The 25115-nt window shown below is 40.9% G+C and overlaps 1 protein-coding gene across 2 annotated transcripts; it reads right to left on the bottom strand.

Moving 5' to 3' along the window:
- Positions 1–733: 733 nt before the first annotated feature.
- On the bottom strand, positions 734–25115 carry fam49a (family with sequence similarity 49 member A). 2 transcript variants are annotated; one of them, XM_030771329.1, is made up of 12 exons: positions 25073–25115; positions 10752–10807; positions 6631–6710; positions 4687–4808; positions 4143–4248; positions 3881–4017; positions 3654–3731; positions 3382–3498; positions 2941–3020; positions 2018–2144; positions 1745–1815; positions 734–1284 (listed from the first exon to the last, which is right to left on the bottom strand). In XM_030771329.1, exons 3-12 carry the CDS (start codon positions 6698–6700, stop codon positions 1221–1223), a joined length of 972 nt encoding a protein of 323 aa, XP_030627189.1. In that variant the 5' UTR covers positions 6701–6710; positions 10752–10807; positions 25073–25115; the 3' UTR covers positions 734–1220. The 2 variants fall into 2 exon arrangements, with proteins under 2 accessions (XP_030627189.1, XP_030627190.1); XM_030771330.1 differs by lacking the exons at positions 6631–6710; positions 10752–10807; positions 25073–25115 and adding an exon at positions 6012–6084.

Here is a 25115-nt window from a genome sequence, read left to right as displayed (position 1 = left end):
CTTGTATTTCATGCGGTTTCATTTTTATCAAAACAAACCATATCAAGGGAATTAGCCTACATCATGCTTCGCATTGTGGGTGAAACCACCTTTTTGAACACGTACGTTACTCTAGGTCAGTGGTTCTCAACTTCAGTCCTGGGGGGCCACTGTCCCGCACGTCTTTGTTTTAACTCTTCACTATTACAGTTAATTGAACTAATCAAGGGCTGGATGATTAATTGATCAGTGCAGTCAGCTTTGTCACTCCTGAGTTCAGGAGAGATAAAACAAAGATGTGCAGAACAGTGCCCCCCCCAGGACTGGAGTTGTGAACCACCGCTCAAAGCAAAACTTTTCCCAGCTGAACTTGGTGAAGTGCTGCCCTCGGGTGTTGAGTCAGTGAACTACACCTAGTGTGATAAACTCTTGGCTTAAAGGGGGGTTGGATGTAATCACACACTTGTGCAGCTGTTCTATTGTTACACAGCATAACAGACACTTGCAACACAGCATCACTGATAATATATATTCAAACTCTTGTTTTTATTTCAAATTTGAAGCAGTGCTGATGAGCAATGGATTTGGTGTTAGAAGAGCTGAACAAGAGAACACATATGAAAAAGAAAACCACAAAAATATATATATACCCCAACGTTTTACCTCACCACAATTAAAAAAACCCCAAAACAAAACAAAAAAAAAAAAAACACACACACACACAAATTTTTGTTATGGCGCGTGACACCTTCCTCCATCAATCAACACTGAAAACAGATGCATTTCAACATACAGAAAACTATTCACTGGTATAGCTTCATTAGCATGTCATCACTGCTGTTACCTCACAACAGTTGTTGCGGAAATGAAAGAACAAACCAATGATTTAGCCCCTTTGGTTATTAAAAAAAAAGAGATCGTATCAACGACCGGAGTATCTGCTTCAAAGTTTGATTCAAAGAAGCTTCAAGGCAATTGGTCTTTCGCAAACCTGTGTAAGGCTAGAAGGTCTCATTGATTTTGTGCTTCAAAAAGCATCATAGGCAAGTAAGCTTGTTTACAATGAAGGTATGATTTCTTTATGTTACAGTAACCTGGAGGGAATGAGCATGTAAATACACACAAAGTATTGACATCAAATCCTTAAATAATGTAAACATATACATCTTCTGAGGTCAGTAAATCGATCCTCTTCATTAAAAAAAAAAAACAAAAAAAACAAAAACAAAGAAAAGAAAAGGTTACTGTAACATCGTTCGGATGTTTTTGGGAGTGGACTCATCGTTTAGATGTTTTGTGGTGAACCTGATAAAAACAGAAAGATAGTAATACAGAAAGATAGTAATACAGAAAGAAAGAAAGAAAGAAAGAAAGAAAGAAAGGAGAAAAAAAAAAAATCAACCAATATAACAAGTCCATTAAATCATCGCAGAATTGTTCTCACAGAAGCTAAAAGCTATAAATGTCACTAATGAACAGTAGAGGCAAAACAAATTCCTCTGTCTAGAGATTGTGAGCAGTACTGGTTCTTAAAAGCTGGAGTTGTACAGTAGTCAGTGCCCAGTGCAGCACTACCATGCCAAATGCTGCCAAGACTGAGGTTTTGAATTAGTGAAGGACATTTTGTGTGTGAACAATTCAAGGTGCATGTTCAGTGTCTTGTCCTTCTTATGGCAAGACTGTACAGAGGAAACAAACAAACACGCACCCTGCTGTAAAATGACCACTCCTGGGTTTTATAAAGGATAGACTTAGAAAAACCTACTTTAGAGCATTGAGGAGGCCTTCCACGTTATCAGCTGGCTGATCTTTCAACACCTTTATGCATCCTTTCATCTGTAGAGAGGAAAGCAAAAACTGTCAGTCAAAAACAACTCACCCATCCCCCAACACCCCCAAAACCCACACACACAGACACACACACAGAGACACGCAGACACACACGCACATTCATTTCAAGAACAAGATGGCTGACAGGCGGTTACTAGAGAAAAACTAAACTCTAGCATTATCTCAGATACAGAGAGGAAAGTCTCACATCAATTTTGGAGGACTTGTTGAAGGCGCCGTTGGGATGTACGTGGTCATAGAGAATGATAACTCCCACCATCACCCTCATACAGAAGAGCAGTGTGTCCTCACTGTTAAACCTGCTCGTATACTCCCTTCAATCAAATCACACAAAACTAATATTATAAATCGATCACAAAAACATGACATGTTTAACAACCAATCTGAAATGACATCACATCATTAAAAAAATACAATATATGTGCACTCTAGAAAAAAAATTCTAACTTTGTAAGAAAATGTAAAGATATGGAATCAAGAAGCCAACATTTAATTTATTACAGCTTTTGGACAGTCAAATATCATGAAAGCTCATGTTCCCTGAAAATAATGTAGAAAAAGAGTCACTGCTAAGCTTTTGCAAAGCTTTTTTTAACTTTACTTTTCTTTAACAAAGAAAACACAGTGGAGTTTACAGTTTGAGTGGATCAAGTGACCTTTAAAAATGAAAATGATTCACACTAAACATCTGCCTAGCTGAGCCCACTGACAGCAGAAGTTTATGAGCTCAATTTGGCTAGTGTAATGCTTCAGGGTATTAGCTTTCCAACTGCAACGCTTACTGGTTTCTGCTGAATACTCTGTTCTATTCTTTGGACTGCCTAAGAGAGTAGAGCTAACAGTGACTCAGTAGTGTAGCAACAACTCTTAAAAATGACCCTTTTCCCCAAGCACACTCACCGCACACTAACTTTTTGGCTTTAGTAAGCATATGCTAACACAGCACCACTAGCCAACACTGGTTCTGCTCTCCCCATGTGTAAACTCACTAAACACAGCTTTTTGTCAAATACTGGCACTAAGCATATGCCAGTGGAGCTGTGTTAGCTAGCGTTGGCAGTGGAGGTCAGTAATAGTTTGCCTCGTTGGACAGAAGACAGTAGTACTCACGGCGTCTCCAGCATGACTTTACAGACGCTGGCCATGGTGCTCAGGCAGTCCGTGGTGTTCTCAAGGGGTAAGGTCTTATTCTGGGAGTGGGGGGGAACGGGAAGAAACAACATGGCTATTAGTGTGCAGCTAAAACACAGCTTGGTGATCTCAGATCTTAGTCAGAGATGTCTTCAACATCGCAGATGGATGACTTAAATGATACCGTGATCGATACATTCCAGACTCAGGGGCTCAGTAGAATGTAACCATCTTTTAAAAAATCATATGTAAGTCGTGTATGATGTATGTCTGAATTAGCAACACTGCTGTTCAGCACAACTGATAAACAAGACTAGCAAAAAAAAAAAAAAAAAAAAAAGCAAAATGAAAAAGAAGTGGTGTCCTACCTCAGTCACAGAGGAAAAAAGAGTGAAAAGTGAAAAAGAGGAGGTGTCCTACCTCCGTCACAAAGTTGGTGGTTGCAGTGCTGAGGGTCTTAAGCATTGGAGTGGCTTCAGCGTAAAACAGAGACATTCGGTTTGCCATCTCATTGTTCACTTCATTTTCAATTTCCAGCTAAAAAAGAAAAAAAAAAGCATATAAAGCTGAATTATTTCTGACTTTTCCTTGTGCATAATGTAATCTAATGATGTAGAATTAACTATTTGGTTTATGAAATGAGTGTGATACTGAAATTTAGTTTGAAAGCTCGTTCCACTTCCAAAGCTTACGTTCATGTTGTTTATTCTGTTTCGACTGATCGTCCTTCTGTAGTAGCTGAAGTCATTCTGGATGGCGGGAATTCTCATCTAGAAAGACGAGTTTGTTTTAATTAAAACAGCACTGCTGCGCTACGATAGTAGCCTTTGAAAACAAACAAGGTGTTAATCCACTTCTGTCTCCAAAAATAGAAAAGGCTGCGAGGGAATCATATAAACAGAAGAGCGCGGGGCAGTACCTTGAGCTCGTCAAAGCGAAGGGTGAAATGCAGGATCTCAGCGAACTGTTTGGCCAGCGCCTGCTCCTTCTCGAGATGCTGTGTGGGGGTGTAGGGAGGGCACGTCAGAGACATCAGCAGACTCTGTAGAGCCTTCTCTGCACACGGACACAGGACAAACCAGCAATAATGAGGACATGGTTCATTTACAAATCACAAAGAATATGTATATATGTATTTGACAAAACAGATGTCACAATGGCGAAAAAAAACAAACCCATACCTAGTCTGAGTGAGAAGCTGTAGAACTTTTTGAGCCGGATGACCAGAGGACAGACTGAGTTCCAGGCTCTCTCCTGGAGAACCATGTCATTTGGGTTCTGTATGGCCTAGGGACAAAAAGAACATCAGAACTTTTTGGCCCTGTCTGCACTTGGTTTTAAAATGCATCTTGGGCAATTGGATCACAAGTGGACAGCTGAGACACATTGCCGTTTACACCTGTGTCTATCATGCGTCTCCAAGGTGTCCAGCTGACCACTTGTGCACAGATTTCGTTACTGCTACGTCACTTTCACTAGAAGGTTATTACATTAGTCTCTGTCGGGGATGCACTGCTACTGAGCAGAAAAATAACAGCTGAGAGGAACCCATTTTCTTCATCACACAGGCAACAGCACAGCAGGATGGACAAAATGAACCCTGATCTCCAGTGATATCGCTCACAAGTTTGACGTTATTACTTTAAACTGTAGGAGCAGAGTACAGAAGCGTTTGAGTGAGTGAGTGTGTGTGTGCATGCTTGTGTGTGTTCGTTAGAGACATACATCTCTAATTTCCTGCCCCGCTCCCTTGTAGGCCTGTAGGTTGGAGAGGATGCTTTCGGAGTCTTGGAGCACAGCGTTGACTTGGTTCCATACCTCTCTTTCAGAGTCTGTCGGCTGTGCGTCTGTTACAATCACAAACATATTAATACAACTGTTAAACATCGCTTTACATTACAGCAATAAGCCCTCGACATTCATATTTATAAATAACACTTAAAAGTAGCTGAATATTTATATTTCTAAGACTTTTTGTTAAAAATTCTTTTATTTTGATCATGTCAGCCAGAAACATGATACTCAACTTCACGTTCAACAGCATGACTTAACAACCAACAACCACAACCAACAAACATTTCTGTCAACGTTTCTATTTCATAATATAGCTGTATCACAAATGTATGGCAGAATATGGACCTCTGCCAAAAGGGTTCTGGAATATTCCAGTAGGTTTAGAGAAAAGGGCCTTGGAGAACTGAAATGGTTAATAGATGTAGATAGAGGGTTCTGCAGTGGTGTGCGAAAAGCCAATGATGACAATTAAAGACCATGCATATAACAGACCACCTTATCTATGTTCTTAGCTTCTAAATAAAATAATATTTACAAAATGGTTCAAGAATTCATTCAGGATGTGAGAAGAGAAATTCAGTTTGGAGGAATAAACAGAAACAGAATAAAAGGGGGGAAAAAAGAACAGACAGAAAGCAAATGTGATGAGGGACGACTCCTAAAGTAGTCCGACGGGTGCACAGGTGAAGACATACAGTTTGCCATTCAAAGGAGAACATAAGGTAACTGTTAGTCATTTACAACACATTAACTGACCTTCCCGTAAACTCAAACACATACACACACATATCTATCTATTTATCTATCTACACACATTTACAATGATGATATTCAGAGGGGAAAAAAACAGAGGGGGAGAGAAAAATGTCAGCAAAACAAATTCTTCCAAAGCCTATCTTAACAGTGTTTGTGACTTCTGGGCTTGAGTCAGATTTAGCACATGCATAAATCTGCATTCAGTTAGACTCTCAAGACAATGAATCTGGTTTCACTTAACTACAAACTTAACTACATCTGCTTTCTTATTGCTTAGTTTCATTATTAATTAACCTATTAGAGGCTGATTAATTTGCTTTACAGAGACATACGCCAATTCTAATGACTGAATTTCCCATATGCATAAGAAAACAGATGTTTGGCTGATGCAATATCGAGTTTAAAATTAGTGTTGAGATAGGGAAAAGGCAGACAGACATGCAGTTAGTAGCTGAGGGGAATAGCACAGAGACACTAGGCCAGGCAAAAGCACTGCTCACTTTCAAAGTCAAGGAAAAAGTTTGGCCCCTGTTCAAGCTCAGTGCATGTGAGGACCTTTAACAGATTCCCCATTTGGTTTCTGAAAGAGAAAGAAAGCAAGAGAGAGAAAGAAAAAGAGAGAGAGAAAGAGAGAGAGAAAGAGAGAGAGAGAGAGGGACAGAGAGAACAAGAAGTGTTGTGCGTCATGGAAAGAGAATCATTGATCCAGCAATAAGAGTCAGGTTCGGGCTTTTTGCTGACATCAGCTGTTCTGTCTGTTTTATGCTCCTACATAGACTCCTCTCTCTCACTTTCTCTCTCTTTGCTCTTGTTTCTTAGTGAGCTTCATAAGAAAACACACACTGGACAGATGATCCAAGAAAAGGTGTCTTAGCATGGTGCTGGGTCACTTTAAATAAATAAGGTCTATTCCTGTTACTTAGCTAATCTGTTTGGGCCACTGCTCACTGAGGAAAAGAGAGTCAGTTACACACAGGGGTCTATGTAGGAGCATCTGACAGAACTTCAGATGAACAGACAGACAGATACCAACCTTCTGCTCCTGGGAGGGAGAAAAAACATCAACGGTTAATGGTGTAACCCTCACACAGTCTCCTTTCTCTTATTAAAAAAACTTACTTTCAAAGTCCAGGAAAAAATGTGGATAGTTCTCTATTTCCCTTGTAAGGACTTTTAGAAGATTACCCATTCCAGCAAACCTGATCAAAATATAATGATAAGACACAATTGGTAAACAAATGACTCTAGAAATGTAATGATAGATTTATCAGTATAGCAACAAACTGAAAAATTCATTCAACAACAAAACGGTATTTGAAGATTTCACTACACGTATGCTCTGACTTTAATAAAATTTATCTCCCGCTGGTCAGAAGCACAGATGCAACAAAACATTTTGGGGTGTTCCCTTTTTTATTCCTGTTGAAATAATAGTGCTTGTACCATAGTTCTTTGATATAATGCACCTTCACTCTTTTAAACACTATTTTACAGAATTGTACTCCATCTTACATGACTGTTTAAGGCAATGTTCGGGACCTCCGTGTGACAAAACTCTCTCGAAGCTCTGGGAAACTCTCCCGAAACAGTGAATGTAGCGATTACGATCTGCTAAACCATTGACAAAGCAGCGGCATATGTAAGTAATTAATCAGATACTGGTCTGAACAGGCGCTGGTCCTGATAAACTATGCTATGTTACACAACAAACAGGATACATATAACATCTACATGACGTTTAAGATCGGGTATGGCTTGCCAGGACCGGCAGCTCTGTGGGCTTTTCCCCGGACGGTTCGACTGAACGTGGAAATCCTGAACGGTGTGTGAGACAAGATGGATTAAGGTGATTTTTTAAAGGTATCAGTCCACAGAGGTGATTTTGAGTTGATTTCAGCATGTGTAAAAATATGTTGGAGCTCTTCAGTCAGACTGTGGCTGTGACGGAGGTGCAGGGAAACCACTAACGTATGAGGTGCATGTCAGATAGACAGAACAGTGACCCAGACCGTAAGAAAAAGTTAGATCCATGATGACAGATTACAGGCATGCCTCATACACTTGGGTCTGGACCACAGCCCAGCGGTTTATGTAGTTTGTCCCATAAGTATCCAATCTTTCTTCAGTAACTCTTCACTACAAGAGTTTCACACTGACATGATTACAGGTAGCAGGCCTCATCGAAACACAGGAAGTATGTTTGACAAAGTGTTAAGCGTTTTTTTTTTAATCAATGGTAGGTAAGTGTCTTTGTCCACAAGAGGGCACTGTCACCGCTACATTTAAGTGCCTAATGCCATAGAAAAAAAAAAAAAAGCAACTTTCAGCTGCATAGATTAATAAGTAGTGCCGGGCTAGGATCAGCTGCACGGCTGCCAAAAGAGCATGACAGGGAAATACAAAGCGCTACTCGAGCTCCTCCCACTTGAAAGAATCTGATTAAACAGGTTCTGAAGCATTCTTTAATGCAGACAGACATGTAAACAAAAAAAAAGAAAAAAAAGAAAAAGAAAAAGAAAAAATAAAGGTGTCATTTTTCCCTTCCTGCTCTTTCTTACTTGTCCTGGTTATTTTCATTGTACAACTTAAATAATATAGATCACCTGATGATAACTGCTTCTCTGAGGAAAGCATTCTTCTGCATTGTTTGCCTGATTTGATACATAGCTCTGTGAAACCACTATACCTCAGCGGACCTGTAACACAGCAGCTAGGGTCGAAGCTGTGAAAACAGATGTGTTTCTTTTGTATATGTTTATTACGTGTGCTAAATGCATGCTGCACATGCCTGTCAGACTCCAGTCACATGACTGCAGCTCTGTGTGTGTGTGTGTGCATGCGCGCGCATGCAGAATCACCATGTGATTATAAAACAATGACACCGTCATTTGACTGTCTGATAAGGTCCCAATGACATCAGCCGTCCAGGGACTTTCATCTGGAGTCTCCCCACTTCATATCAACTGTGGGAATATTTGTGCGTGAATGTGTTTGTCTGTCTGTCTGCCCTGTGATGGACTGGCGACATGTCCAGGGTGTTTCCCTGCCTTTCACCCAATGAGCACGGGGATAGGCTCCAGCACCCCCCGCGACCCTAATTGGATAAGCGGCACAGAAAATGATTGAATGAATGAATGTAGGAATATTAATAGTTCAAACTGATGACTGGCAAAATGCCAGGTCTCTTGTTTATTTGTTTATTTATTAACTTGACATCTGGGTGGTATTCCAGAAAACATATTTAGTGAAAACTCTGAGTTCGTTAACTCAGAGCAAGTAGTAAACCTCCTAATAGAAGAGCCCTATGGCTTTGTTTTGCTAGGAGAATGAGGACCCCAGAGGGCTCTTCTATTAGGAGCTTTACTACTTACTCTGAGTTAACAATGAGTTTTCACTAAACCCGCTTTCTAAATCCACCCCTGGCGCCAACTGTCATAAAAACTGGTGTTATACATTCCCAGAGACATGCAGGATGTTCATTTGGGTATTTTCAGACAGATGTGCATTTTTGCTGATTGTTTTTGTCTGATGTGTAGTGAGAAACACAAAGGGTTGGGTTGTGTTTTTGGTGTGAAATGCATTCTGTGTAGTGCTGTTAGAGAACAACCAGGAAACCTTGGGCATCCAAAGCTCTCTCTGTGTGTTCCACTGGTCACACCTCTGAGGCTAAGCTCTATGAGACGACCTAACAGATTTAATGCCCTTAATATGAGAACACCACTTTAACCCAAACCTGTGTGGGTTTGTGGGTGTGTGCCTGTCGTCCATGCGTGATGTGTTTATTCATCAGGTTATTCTGTCTAAAATAAAATCCAAAGTGAAAGACATGGTGTGCTACATCACAATTAACAAATATGTTCACTGCTTGCACGCTCACACAGAGTGTGTGAGCCTGTAAAAACACACATGGGGAGAATTACAGGGAGCAGTCCCTGTCAGTGTGGAGGTGTGAGAGGGAATGCAGAGCTTTGACTGACATTTTGTGGTATGCAACGAAAACCTTCCCTCACAGGAGGAGACGTCACAATGCACCTTTCACATGTCTCACTCAAGTTGCTGCACAAAAAAAAAAAAAAAAGAAATCTGCATCTCTTTAAGTTAGGAAAGCAGTGCGTTGGTCAGGGAGTGTCATTCAAAACACCTTCCTGTTATGGTTCAGAAATCTAGGCCAAAAAAAAAAAAAAAAAAAACAGGATTGGAGCAGAATAATGAGAGCATGTGCTCTATGAAAAGCTACATATCTGCACATTGTCGATGCAGAGTTGTTCTTTGTTTCACTAAATTATGTGCAATTGTTTAGCTGTTTCATTAGCATAACAAAAGCTACCAGATGTACTTTTACATTGTAATGTAGGTTACTTCATAGATTGGGCATTACATCAGCTTCATTTGTTCCTAAGCCCAACTGAGAGAGAGAGAGAGAGAGAGAGAGAGAAAGAGGGGAAGGGGGGGTGTCCAGTGTTTTCTCTATCGAACACACACACTGTGCTCACATTTTTTTATAAATAAAACTTTCAGTAAAACCCTCTGCACTGCTGCTGGGTTTACCAGAAGCTTCAGGAAAACAAATATCAAAAGCCTTTCTGCTTTGTGATTAAAGCATGCCCATTGTAATTAAACGCCACGCGAGCAAAACTACTTTGTCTTTTTTATCCTCTTGTCTTTGGCCACGGCCCGTGTTCCAAACAAATAAACCGTTCAGAAAATGAACCTGGGCACAAGTCTGGCTGTCACGAGTTTTATTTGACATGCGTCTTTCATCACCTCATACCCCGTCGAGGTTTTTATTACCTTCATAAATTACTCATTTATTCTGTAGTAAACAAACTTCCCCCAGAGAAAGTGGTTTTTAGCTTAAGTGGGCCTGGATCTTTAGCAGGTGTGGCAACTAAACTGCAGTCTGATGCTGACAAGTAAAACTGTTTTGTTAAAAAGGGATGGTGACAGTCTGAGTACACAAACCAGTCTGGACCTTTTTTCTTCTCTCTCTTTATAACACATAGTCTTCTTGGGTTGAAATCTTGCTCATCTCACCTATACATAGTACGGCAGGTGAGCAAGCACTAAAATCCAGTTGGATTGGACTAGAACAAGCTGAGTGGTTTTGATGATGCTCCTCACAGCTTCCACTGAAGTCTTATAGTTCACTGTCTGTAAGCTGGCTTTTAGTTCCCAGTTCCCTTTAAATGCATGTAATGTCCTGTGTGAATTCAGTGTCCTGTGCAGAGTGAGTGTTTTACCTTATCTGGAGGAGGACCTGGGACTCTCCTTTAGATCATCCGCTTGACCTTGGTTTCTAAAATAACAAGAAAAGAGTAAGCATCGGGGCTTGAATACTTTGAATGCAGGTTCAGATATAAACATTCTACAAAGCCTGCCGCTTTAAAGTATATCTTTATGCTTCACACTAGGGGAACATGCAGTGTTAGCCTGTTAAATTCTATTGTGCGTGTTCTCAGACTTCCTTTATGTAGGTTAAATGCATCACTAAATGATTTAGCTTTCTGTAAATAATAGCGCCGTGGTAACGGAGGGGACGGAAAGCCGATTAACAGACATCTCTCAGCTGCTCCATGTTAACTGGGGTATTAAATATCCAGTGACATTCATGTCTGATGAATGCGACTAATAGGAGTCCAAACACACTCCGCAGGGCATGCACACACACACACACACACGCGCACACACACACACACACACACACGCGCACACACGTCAGCTCCCCAGGAGGTTTTAAGAATGCAAATGTCATACAGTCTTAATGAAAGCTACACAAGAACATGCAGTACTGTAACCTACATTGCCTTGTCACATTACAGTAGTCTGTGGCTCACCCCACACCGAGAAGCTCTATCCACACACACACACACACACACACACACACACAGAGGGAGTATCAGCACATGTTGCTCTCCAAGATGTAGATTTTATACTGTGTGAGATGAGCAGACATTTTTATTACCAGTAAGACATGTTACAGTACCAGTCCTGACAAATAACCAACTGAAATCAAACTATGACAAAACAGTCAGAGGAGAAAAAATAAATGTATACGCACTTCAATGGAATATTTGTGTTCACTCAACTAAAACAAGACATGTAAATGCTGTGTACATCATCTCAAATTTAAAATGAAACTCTATATAATTCCTCTTTTAGCAGTGACAGAGCTGGTACTTTTCACCATAATGACTGAGTCATCAGAACAACTGTCAAGTCATCGAGAGAAACAAAAACAACAAAAGAGCAGCAGCAGACCACAGAGGGCAACCCTGCCAAACATCAACACAGCCTGACCTTATTTCCCAGTGAGGCTCCAAAGGATCTGACGACTTCCCTTTGTCAGAGCGCAGAGGTACTCACACTCAGCCGAACCTGAATGACAGCCGCCCAAAGACACAGTCAAGATTTATTTCACTTCCACCCCACAGAACACTAAGATGCTAATTAGACAGTATCCCTCACTTCTTTCCTTATGGATGGACGGCTAAAGGATGCATATCTCGGTCCTACATGGGGACTAAGGAACAAGAACTGGATCAAATGCTCTCTACCTCCCTCCACGTCGCCTTTCATCTGCCAGTTCAGATAGCCCTCACCCTCCCCTTCCCCTCCCCCACACCTCTGGAACCTGCACGAGGAGAAGTGACGACGGAGAGGCGTGGACACACCCCTCGGGGACTACGGGTCATGCATCCAGTATGCCTTATATGGGCATGTGGCTTCCCAATACGTCAACCAGTATAACCAGTGGTCTTTTCTGAGGGCATCTCCTCCTTCTCTGACATCTTCTTCTCACATGAGAAACCATCACTCCATCCAACTACACTCACCCAGTAAAAGAACCTTCTATGCATGCTTTCAAGATCTCCTTCTGGTAACACTCAATGAGAATAATATTATTCCCCTTCATTTTGTGCGAGGTAAGTTAAAACTCAGGTTTGCGTCATGGAGCAGAAACCGTGGCTGTTTGATCTTTGTGTTTTTTTGGATGATCTGGGCCAATGCAATGATGATATTTCATCTGCGGCATTTCCCTTGCACCAGCTCCAGGTACTAGAATCAGGAAGAGAGAATTCCCAGAAAATAAACATGTTTTTGAGAACTCGCAGTGGAATTTTCCACTGACCCTAAAGGACAAATTCGGGCTACACCATTCAAAAATCCCAGTCATCGTCCAAATCCTGAGCCAGGGCAATCTGTGGCTGCTGTAAGGGATTCTGGAGATTAAAGCGAAATGGAGAGGAATAGAGAGAGTGTGCTCACAGCTGCTGTCTGAGCTCCCAAACACCCTGAAGTCTCTCTGCTTTCACCTGGGTTCCTCCCTAAAGGACCTTATTGTCAAAGGAGTCTGTAATACGATCTCATTTATTTATTTATTTAACATCAGACATAGAATAGTAGACAGTATGATATATTTTTATTCAGAAGTCTGGAATATGTGCTAATTATAAAAGTAGATGAGTCTCTGGTTTTGGTTAGAAAAGAGGGGGACTGCCCTTGGAAAAAGGGGGACTGCCCTTGGAATCCTGGCTTATGGGTCTTGTTAGTGTTTACGCCTTTCTAATAATCTGTTGCTCTCCACAAAACTCTGCCTCACACAAACACACACCACAGCTAGCCTAAAGCCCAATGCTGGGTGACACCCATCTCCATGGTAACGACAGGGATATCTAGGGGGTTCACCAAAATCCCTAACAGAAAACTAAAATGAAAACTGCTTTTCATTTTAACAATCCATAAACAGCCTAACACTGTTTAGTTTCTCAACAATTCAATTAGGCCTCTGTTACAAGGACTTCTGTGGCTGTGTGTCAGCTGGTTGTGAAAGACTGGGGAAAAAAAAAATCAAAATGGCTTCGACCAGGAGATGTGCTTTCTTTTAAAAAGACAGAGAAAGCGAGAAGGACAAAAAGAAATTGAATTCAGAGTTCTTATGAAAGGTCTCACACACACACACACACACACACACACACACAAACAAAAAGAAGAAGCAAAACTGTAGTTTATTTTAAATTTCCCATTCCGAGTGTCTGGGATTCCACATCATTTTGGTCAGTATCTTCCCTACAAGGTCTAGGCTGGCCAACAGCTGTTTTTATTAAAGATGCTCCAGTTCGCTGCCGGGGAAGAGCCGACCCCTTCGCAGTCCTCATGCTGACCTGGGTCTTGACCAGCTGCCACCTCAAGCACAGTCTGGGTGAGCGTGAGAAGCAGATGGGATTTTAAAACAGCCCTGACTAAGAGCAGGTTATGGTCACAGCTAAAATATTGCCCATCCCCAGGAACACACATTTAGACCTATGTATTATGATCCATTCTGTACTAAACACTCACAAGAACAACATGTACTACAAAAAATACATTTTTTTAGATTTAAATCATTAGACACGACATTAATAATGTCCTCAGGACAATGTCCAGTGACTGACCAGTAAGTGAGGAACTATGCTCCATCATTCCCATTCCCTTAGCATTAGGGAGGGCCCAGTCAGGAGGTCCATTGTATTGGAGCAGATGGCAGTCTGCTCAGAAAAGTCACTGACCACTCTGTGACATCAGAATTCTCCTTCAGCCGTGATTGGCCCGTTTCAGTGACACTTTTTTTTGGGTCATGTATTCAAGTGATAAATGGAGGGATTTCACGCACTGTCAGTATCCACGGTCAACAAGGGTCAATCGCCTCAGGAACCAACCACTCTCTGTCATTTCTTAACATCACTGTGATTCGATGAAAATAAGCATTGAGCATCACTGTAAATCTACCGGTTTTATTATATAGCCTTTAATTTTTAATCATTTCATTTTCCCTCATTTGCCTAGTCAGGTGACTGAAATATTAGCCTATTATTCCTTAAAGTATTTGTGTAGGCTCAATGTCAAAGATGATCTGAAATTTAAAGGTCCTTTATAGGAGTACTTGCTTTCTCTCTTAGCTGGAGGGGCTCTAGTGGAACATCTTCACCTGAGCAACAGAGCAACCCGTCAGCCACTCAAGAGCACTTAAAGTCACTCTCCAGAGTTCACTCAGAGGTCACGCTGAATGGAGACTAGTCAACTGTAAAATTCAGACGGTCCCACGAGAAAATGACAAGGCAGGGAGATCAGAAAACCAGACCTAGTTAGTCGTGTAGTCAAGTTGCTGATTTCAGCACGGCACGTTTACAGAAGTTCCCTCAAAGCACATCACGCACAGAACTGCTGAGGAATGTAGCTTAATAAAGACTCGACTGTGTAGAAAAGGCCTTTCGCCCGCTACAGGCCAGCAGTGACATTAGAGACTGAAATTAGCTTGTTACTGAAGTACCATATCAGAGATGCCATTTTAACACTGGAAGGAGGTTGACAAAAACAGAAGGTTAACATCCAGTTTCTACGGCTAATAGCTAATAACAGCTAGGCCTGACTGAAAATTTGTGGTATGTGTACAGAAAAGCTGGATATGAGCCAAGGCCAAGAAAAATCCCCCGGAACATTCTGAGTGTGAAAATGACACGGGCTTTTGTGTAGGAAAGTATATGTGAGAAAAAACTAGAGGGAATCTAAACACCAAGTACAGATAGTATCTATCAGTGCTAAATAATAATTTTAAAAAATGCCCCCCCCCCCGCCCCCCAAAAAAAAGGGAACAGCAAAGTTTCAGTCGTACTAATACAGCTGGATCCAAACATTGCAGTGGCGTGGTCTGATGCAGAATCCAGTGTGTTCATTGGTCAAAGCTACATTCAGATCAGATTTTACTGTGCTAATCTACAGTCAGATTAGCAACGGAAGGGAAATAAAAGCTCTCTTTCACTAAAGAACCCAAGAAATAAAATGATAAAAGACAGTGTTTGGAAACACACACATACACACACACACAAAACTCCTTAAGAACTTTAACAAACAAACAAACAAAAAAAGTATTTCCGTTTTTCCAAAGTCCCCATTCTTTAGCATTTTAGAAGACCACAATAGCCTTCACGCTCGACTCAACAAAAATGGCAGTCATTTCTCTGAAATGGCTATGGACTTCCCTTACATCTATAAACATACAATTTAAAGGAACTAAGAAACAACTGAAAATACACAAAAAATGGATCCATCAACTATCCAATAACACAGCAGGAAAAGAAAAAAAAAAACCCATCAATTTCCTGTCCGTGTTTCTACAACATGTAGACACTGTATTATAAAAAGCCACGTTTCGCAGTGTTGTCCATAGTGTTTTCTCAGTGAAAGGAAGGCTGGGTTCGGCATTAAAGAGAAAAACACCTTGTCAGTCCCCAAAAAGGAAACTCTTTCTTTGTTGAGCTCACGGGCATCAGGATCTAAAGATAGCCTGAGCGATGAGTACGATCCTGTAACGATGCTTTTGCATGAATCCCACTGTGCATCAGTTATTCTGGCTTTGACAGTACTGGTCATGAAAGAGGAAGAGGTAAACAGAATAAAAATTCCCTCACAGTCAATCCCATTTACAGGCACTGTTATGGACAAAAAAAAAAAAAAAAAAAAAAGGAACTGTGAGCAAAAGAGGACCCCCCCCCCCCCCCCCCCCCCAAAAAAAAAAAAGATCACACCATTACTGCTTATGTTTTCTACACCTTTATATAAAGCTGGACGAGCAGTAAGAGAATTTTGGATGGGGACTGACCGTGTACTGTTTCACAACTCTGGGAAGCATGATTAAACCAGGCACTTGTGTGGTTCCAGCAGTCTACAAACTTTAAAACAACTTACAGTACACACAAGGGCACCGAAGAACAAAGCCAAAAACCAAAATGAGAAAAACGCTGATAAATGGTGGAATTTCTTGCACTCTCAGCAGTAGCGCGCTATCTAGATCCAACCAAAGGCTCACTATCTGCAGCAGGGCTTCACAGAATAAAAACTTAAAAAAAGAACAGCAGTTTGAAGTTCACAACAACTTGGGCCCAGCTTTGACGTAAAGCTACATGGTCCAGAGCAGAAATCAAAACAGAGCGAGTTTACCATGGAGGAGCTGTCAGGAATGGGCATGTCTTTTGTTTCCCTGAAATGCTTCCCAAAATCTCCCCAACACATTATGCCTTTAAAGCCTGAAGCAGACCAATGACATTTGAAATCAATTATTAAACCTCTCTGAAAAGCTGATCGTGACAAGTCTCATATGAGTAACATTTTTTTCCAACATCCTCTTCTCTTAGCGCTGACACGATTCTCCTCATCCATAGCATCGTAACACCAGACACCACAAAGCAAGATCTTATGGTCTTAGATACCCATTTTTAAAGACCTTGCTGTTTTGACTGTGGAGAAAAACAAAACTAAAATTGGGTTAAGAGAACTGTGTCTCCCTCAGGCTTCAACAAATGTGACTGTGGGGTGGGGGTGGGGGGGTGTAGTCTAGGACAGACTGGCTGAGTTTTGCCCTTATATGGGCATAAGCTTGGGGGGGGGGGGTGTTATTACCACCACAGTAGTTGCCTTGCTTTCAATGCCATCTTACATCTCAACAGTCTTGACAGGACTCTTAACTAGGGAACTAGTCTTTGTGTAGCTTCTGTAGCTTTGTAGACTTCTACACACAAGCACTACACAACTGATTCCATACATACATACATTCCTAACCAACACGAATACAAAACTAATCAGAAACACAAGCCCTGTGCGCGTCACTTGAGAGATTCTTAACAGTGTAGAGTTTATTGGGTTTCCATGGTGACCTAGTTCATCTGACTTCATGTATTTATTTATTTGAATATGGGGGAGCGGAAGGTGGACCAAGACAGGACCAGAGAGATAAAAAACAAAAAGGCTTTAGTATGTAAACTGAGGAGGCTGTGTGTGGGGGCTGGTATTTGGAGACAGCCTCTACAGCCGATCGTTAGGCGTGTGGGACTCTGAGGCGTGGAATTCCTCCTCTAGCGTGCTGCTGGACTGAATGGTACTTCTGTTCTGTGATCTCTGCATCTCAAAAGCAGTGTGACACAAAAAGAGCCATGTGTCGGGAGTATGAACGGGCAGAGAAAGAGAGCGAGAGGGAGAGAGAGAGAATTAAGAGTCTTTGCTGCTCCATAAATGAAAGTGAAAAGTAAACTGAAAACGACTGATGGTTCATGTGATCTGTACAACTTAAACAAAGGCCAGACATTCCAAATACCTCATCGACTCTTAATTATTTTACTGTGACTGTGGATGTTATTGCAAACTAATATCTAAGAAAGCATATGAAATTCCACACGGAGTCCCCCACAGTCTGAGGATGTAGGTTTGGAGGAACATATTATGTACATGTTTGTGTGTTTGCTTACAACTACATGACAGTGAGCTATATGTTACAGTATATATTAGCCAGAGCTCATCCAAAAAGTCATTTTAATTATACAAAATTACTGAAATTTTGTTTTCACTATTTTGCTAGCAATAACAACCAATGAGAAACAGTGGAAGTTATTTATTTAATTTATAACAGCAGCCTGCACGCTTCATCTTCATTTGATTTAAACAGTCCCATTTCATCCACATATGCTCTTAGTATCTTCACTTGTCCCATGTTAGCAAATACAGGTGTATAGCTGTGTCATGCCTCTACAGTTTAAAAAAATGCACTTCAGGCCGTGAGAGCTTATGGTGAAATAATCACCCCCCCCCCCCCCCACCCCCACCCCGCCGTGGCATATGTTGCATAAATGGAGATCATGTCTGTTTGTCTGGCTTCACTCCCAATCCAGCTTTATCTGACTCACCTAATTCCACTTAAACTCCTCCTTTTAATTGCTTCCTCCCTACATGTCCCAGATACCCCCCTGCCCAGAAATTAAAATAAATAAATAAAAAAATAAAAAAGCAGTACTTCTGAGGACTTTGTTCAAGCACTTGCACAAATGCTGTAGCTGTCCGAAAGAATAAGTCAGGAGGCAGAAGACTGACAGAAAAAACAAGAGCCCTATACTGCTGTTGTAGGAAAAAGTGTATTTAAGCTGCAAATCTATTTCAATGTTACAAAAAAAAATACTCACTTAGTTTTTCCTTTTTTTCCCCCTCATCTTCTTGTTTTTTATTAACACGTGACCATGTCATCTTTGGGTTTGTTGGTTATTATAGCTGTACTTGTGAAAAAAAAAAAATGCCCACACTTTTAGGTTTTATGTTCTTAGTCCTCTCTCAGGCTGTTACCATGGACAAAAACAACATAAATCTCAGAATTACAGCAGCTGCTGAAATCAATGAAAATGTGGCAGTGCTGAGAAGGGCCAGGCGTTTGGAAGGCCAAGGTTACAGGCATGATTTCATGCCAGCTGGGAGAAACCAGGGCTGGGAACCTTCTGGTCAGCCCCCTTACATACTAACTGTGGGAAACAATCACAAAACAGCAGCATTCAAATCAATATGGGTGTAACAGAGACCAATATTCATGCTGAACCTGGATTTATGGCTCACTGTGTATTGCCAACCAAACAGTTTTCCACTGAACAAAGGTTAAATCAGCGGGCTTTAGGCAATGAACAGTGAGGACAAGGCATTGGATCAAAATCCATTCATAATACTGCGCATAGAAAATCATAATCATAAATTTGCAGCCATACTCTGTTCTTTTAACCCAGTGAACACAATGTACAAAAATGCATTTGCGCTATAATTTTCACATTGACAATCAAGTATGTTAAAATATGTGGACATATTCTGTTATTTAAAACCCTGAATGTCATAAAAATAGACACATGATCATGAGTAGGCCTGTTTAACAAGCTGAAGCTATGTTATTTTAAAATAATTGTTTAACTATCTGATAGTTGTTGTCTCTCAGTCATAAAATCTACAACTTTTTCTTTTCTTGTCTTTTTCTCTTTTTATGTCCTTTGTGTTTAGAAAGTAACAAACCTTGACCCCAGACCACAGTAAGGACTGAGCTATAAGTTTGTGTATGAGTCTGTAGACCTAAGCAGAGAGTAAATACATAGGTGTGTTAACCTTGTCATTTGGAGTAATCTGTTGCATCGCCTATAGCAACACATGCTGCAAGTGAAAGTCAAACTCCACATACAGTGAAATGTAAATGAAAATGTAAATGAAAATGTGTATTTCATCATGAGAAATACTGTATTTGATATCATGTTTACATGTGTGGGTATTAAGGACTTGAGCCTGGGAGGGTTTTTTTCCCCCCAAAACAAAACAAACAAAAAAACAAACTGTACAGGATGTAGATACCACACTCCAGGACTGTAGGCCTAGCTCTGAAATGAAATATGAGTTTTGTTGTGATATATTAAAAAGGGTGGGGATTTTGAATGATGAATTCTGTGTATTTGTTATAAAAATTTCTAAGGGAGAGCAGCATCTCCAGCTGTGACCTCTAACTTTTAAGGAGAAACTAAAAATATTTAGGCCTTATTTATTTATTTGATTATTTTTAAATGTAAATTAGTTCTCAGAATTATATATCCGTCTATAAAGCACTCAAAAGAATCCTGTGTGAAGTCAAATTAAACATAGAGTTAAAAAGTGAGAAGGCCGGTAGGTTCCCTGTTGGGTTTATTGGCTCTGCCCATTTTACTTTACTCTAATCACCAGTCCACACAGTCACTGTTTTTGCTGATACTGACACATCAATAACAGGCCGTGTAATTATACACATAGGCAATTAGGGATCAATTAAACCAGCCTTCCACCCCACCACCTGTCTATTACCATACTGTTTACATGGACATACAGTTATGCCCCAAATTATTCATACCCATGCAAAATTCAGATTTATAGTGAATTTTCATTTGACCAATAGTTTTCATCTGGCTGGAAAGGACATAAACAAGTGACAAAAGACAGTAAGACATTGTGTCAGAGATGTAAATGATAAATTAAACATTTCTATTTTCTTTTCTTTTTTTTTTTAAACATTTTTACTAAAAATGCCACGTCCAAATTTATTCATACCCCTTGAAACTGTCGCAAATATTTCAGAAAACGCAAGCTCCTATACCATTCCAAATGCTCCTGCTAATTTCTACCATGTTCTAGAACATTCTAATCAAGTGTAAATTGAGAACAGCTCATGCAGTAGTTCTCTAGTCAGTCAATTGCAAGTCATGGCTAAAACCAAAGAGCTTAGTGAGGACCTCCGGTTGCACATTGTGGCTGCTCACAAGCCAGGGAGAGGCTATAAAGCCATATCCATGTGATTTCAAGTGTCAGTGGCCACAGTGCAAAGCATATTCTAAAAGTACAAGGAGTTCCACACTGAGAAAAATCTCAAAGGGTGAGGGTAGGATGCCAAAAGTGATCCCTGCGCTGGCAAGAATGGCAGTGTGACAGGCCAAGAAGAATCCAAGGCTCACCACCGAGGCCATTCTCATGAGTCTAAGCAATTCTGGTAGCAACATCTCAAGGCTGACACTCCAGCGGACACAGCAGAAGGCTGGCTTCCACAGATGCTGACCACTTTTCTAAGACAGGCACACAAAGGCTCGCCTAGCCTTTGCAGAAGCTCACCTGGACAAAGAAGAAAACTTTTGGTTATGTGACTACAGAATTGATGACCAAAAGCTTCCTTCTTTTCTGCCTTGGAGAAGTGGAGTCCCCCTTGGTCGGTGTCCATGGAGACCAGCGTTGTGCACTTTGGGGTTAACCTGCGACAGACAAGCTGCTGAGCTGTTAAACCTTCTCGCAGACAGACCTTCCAATGAACAGAAAGAGGAAGCAAGGCCTGTGGCTTTTATGCATGTCCACTGTCTTTAAAAATCCATTAACCCCTCAAGTCACAGACGGATACCTGTCCATAGCACTGCCTAAGTCTGACTTCATGTCAAAACTTTCCCACTACACTGCACCGTGACACTGCACCAGACAGTCATCACACTTCCCACACTGTGCTTTGCTTACTTGTTTTTTCCCCTCCTCAAGTTGTGGTGATGGGAACTCAGGAGGAAATATCTGAAAAAGTTGCTGTAACATACTGAAATCCTTCTGAAACCTGCCGAGCATGACAGAACAAATTTTTCATATCCTGTTGTCTGTCATGCAGTTGTGTAATGACTGATTGAAAATAGGCCTATGCCCACTGCCAAAGCAGGCTACACACATGGAGTTGTGAGAACCACCAGGTCCTTCCTGTTGTTAAACTTCCTCTGACACATAACTTTTAGAGTACATTCATTCATTCAACAGTGAAACTTAGCTCCCCACTTGGCCTAATCTGGGCCCAGATAAAACCAGCCCAGAAACTTCAACAAGAGCAGCCCACTCCTTTCCCCACCAAGACAAGTCTGACTTCTCACATCAAGCTCCATCTGACCGAGAAATCCTGCTCTGTGTGGCAAATTCAACTTACAAAAACAACAACAACAAAAAAACAAGCAAAAAAAAAAAAAAAACCTCTTTGTTATTCGCATAATAGTGTTGAAAAGACAAATGGCATAAACTTGTAGACATCACGAATATGTTACTCCCTCCTGGCGTTTAGTCTCCTATAACCTACTTTCTCCTCTAACTGACCTCAATGTATTTTGCATTTTCTGCTCTCAGACACACAGGATGTAAATCAGAAAAAAAGTGAAACCCGAGAGGAAGTGCACTGAAAGAGAGATAACGCGCTAACACAGTTCACGCACTCTTCCCTCTATCAGAAATCCATTGTATGCCATAAGCCTCTATAACAATATGACTATATTTCATGTTAGGAAAGCAAGGAAGAGGGATAAAGTAGGTGAACCATCAATACTACATGAGGAATGACAAGTATACTCCTGACAAGTAATCAAGATTTTTTTTTTTTTAATATTTCACACTCATCTAGAATTTGAATAAAACACGATGAGAACATGACTACATGGCTATGCATCAATTTATATACTCCTTCCTGCGGGGAGGTGAACAAAACAAAACTTCTTTTACACAGTCTTGGACTGAATGGCTGTATTTTACGGCAAAACTTGTGAAAAACTCACATCTTAGATACAAAAACACAGACTGCCAACACCTCATAAAAAATGTAATTTTGTTGTTGTGATGAGTGAGAATCGTGGGGGGTTGTTTCCGTAAAGAAATCCATGAGATACTCAAGGTCACTCCTGATTGTCCTTACAAACACTTTGTAAAAATCTTTGACTTTGTATCTTTGCAAATGCACCTGCAGAGACAGCTGCTGTTAATTCAGTGGCCTTAATTAGAAAAACTCTGTTTGGCCCAGTTTACCGCTGGAGCAGTACGCTGAAAGCATTTCAGTATAGACTGGGCACAATGCTCACAACTGCAGCTGAGGTGGTGCTGCTGTTTAAATGATGTCTCGTGACAACGGAGGGAGGGGTGAGGGGTGTTTGGCAGGCAGAGGCACAAAAAACCCCGCAAGGGCATCTGTGGCCCGCCGACCTGCCAAGTCGCCGCTTTACGCCATTTCAACGTTAGTGCTACAAATCCCACATGTGAAGGCAAAGCGAAACACAGCTAACAGAGTGCATCCTCTCCTCCTCCATCTAACTTCAGCTGCACACAAAACGTAAAGAGGCGGCTCACTGGCTTAACAAACGATTTTACACACGCCTCCCTGCCAGCTGGACGGGCTCATGAAGGCCTTTTTGGAAGCTGCACAATATATTTACTCACTGCCAGCAGCCACACAGATACTACAACTCTCTCTTTTCTGTCTCTCGCTCTCTCTCTCTGTTTTTTCACATGCCCTCATGTTTGTATGCAGTATGCTTTGACATGTCCGCTCGCCTCACAAAGCCACTTACAATAATTGGTTCGTCAACGTCAGTCAACTGGAAAGAAAAGTGTGAAAAAGGCAACACATAAAACACAGCCTAGTTCCCTTGTTTTGTTCAGGTCAACGATTTTTTTCAGTGGTAACAGCTTTATTAACATAACGAGGAGACTGACGATAAGAACATAAGAACACAAGATTTTTTTTCCTAATCCTCTGCAGACTGTTCTTGCGAATAAGCTGATATTTGACTGAATAACAGATGGATAATGGATAAGTATATTCAACTGCGGGAGTATCCGTTCATCTCTGTCCAGCTTAATAAGACTTTGTATTGGACATCACCTCTGGTCAAACACTGCAATTAGATCCTTGGCATTTCAAAAGATACTGGAAACGCTGAGGAGCCAGGAGGCCTGACTGCGCAGGGAGAAGCAGCTGTCGCTGTCTGTCTGGTAGTGGACTGCACAATGGATCTGGGATAACAATAATAAATCTGGGAATTCTCTGGTGAGAGAGTAGCAAACACTGCTAGAAACTGGAACACGAGGGGGAATTTCAAGAAAAATATGTCAAGAATTCGGACGCTTGTTGAATTCACGTCACTCCAAAGAGATGATCTGTTTTAATGTTTTTATCAGCCCTTGTATTGGATCGCATTAGGGAGACAATTTTCCCAGGAGTCGCACAGTTTCTCACTGGGTGGGTGTCAGCGAGCTAACAGCTGCTCAACTCTAGGCTTGGCAACAGAAAACCTGTGGCTTGTCACATGTTGTGCTTGCCAGTTTTAGTTTAGAGCGGCACTAGTATCTGTAAAAAAATGCAACGATTCTAGTCTGTTAGATTAGCTCATCTAAACACTGTTATCTGCAACCCTCTTAAATGCTACTGTTATAGGTTGATGCAGATAGTGGCATATCCTTGTGCTACCCCCAGAAAATTAAATAAATAAAATTTAGAAACGCTAAAAACCTCAGTGATAATTTTACACGAGAAAAACATTCCAATAATTTATGAGCATATAATTTTTTTAGTCATATTTCGACTAATGGTTGCTGTAAAGGCTGAGACACCCATACAGCAGGTGGTACTGTCTTCACTCATACGGTGTGGATGTATGACGTGATACGACAGGATAAATCGGTTAGTAAATGACATTCATCTGAACAGAAGACTAAACAATAAATATGGTCTCTCGTCGACAGGACAGACCAATAAAACAACTCAACTGAAAATGTGAGAGAAAGGGTACAAGGAAAAAGTGTAACTGTTGAACAGAGCGTTGCTAGAACCTTACGGACGGGTAAACTTAAATTAGTGCACTTGTCACTGAAACTGAGTAACACAAACAAAACAATACAAACTTGGCCGAAAATTATGAGCATGACCAGTGTTACAGCCAAAGCATCTACAACCCGCAGCCACTTGCTGACTTTTAAACTAAAGTGACGCGAATGACTATTGCAGATTACTTGTAGGTCGTACTTGCCAATATGTACACTAGCCAGCAGCCTTTATCAGTACCGCGCCAAATCACTTCACTTCAAAATATAGTAGTTTGCCAGCAGGACTGCAAACTAGTGTATCTGCGTTGGATTTGACCTAAAAGTAAGGTTGGTAACTACTTTTTTAAAAATGCAATTGTGCAGACTGGCAGAGAGAAAAACAAGTTAAATACAAATTGGGGTCGGTGCTCAACAGTCACTTTTTACGATTTCGACAAAAATATGAAATCACCCACTTCCTGCCGCTTTCGTGTAACGTTAAACTCACTTCACACAGAAAGTTGAACGGCTAATCTATGTGTTGGCAGCCCACTACATATTTATTTCATGTTTAAAAAAAAAAAGAAAAGAGAGAAAGATCGTTATGAGCCAAAACGGCCGTCATTGTACTTACCAATCTTCTCCTCAAACGTGACTATTTCAGATGTAACGCACTT

Source organism: Chanos chanos, chromosome 4 (assembly GCF_902362185.1).
Source record: "Chanos chanos chromosome 4, fChaCha1.1, whole genome shotgun sequence".
Classification (NCBI taxonomy): domain Eukaryota; kingdom Metazoa; phylum Chordata; class Actinopteri; order Gonorynchiformes; family Chanidae; genus Chanos; species Chanos chanos.
Note: the sequence above shows the minus strand (reverse complement) of the source record. Positions and strands in the feature narration are given on the sequence as shown.

Excerpts from the sequence above, each read along its gene's own strand:
- fam49a (XM_030771330.1), bottom strand. The coding sequence starts at position 6,084 with ATGGGGAATCTGTTAAAGGTCCTCACATGCACTGAGCTTGAACAGGGG. Across the intron at positions 3,732-3,880 it reads TTCGCTTTGACGAGCTCAAG|ATGAGAATTCCCGCCATCCA; the intron begins GTACTGCCCCGC and ends TCGTCTTTCTAG. Across the intron at positions 3,021-3,381 it reads CCACCAACTTTGTGACGGAG|AATAAGACCTTACCCCTTGA; the intron begins GTAGGACACCTC and ends CCCCACTCCCAG.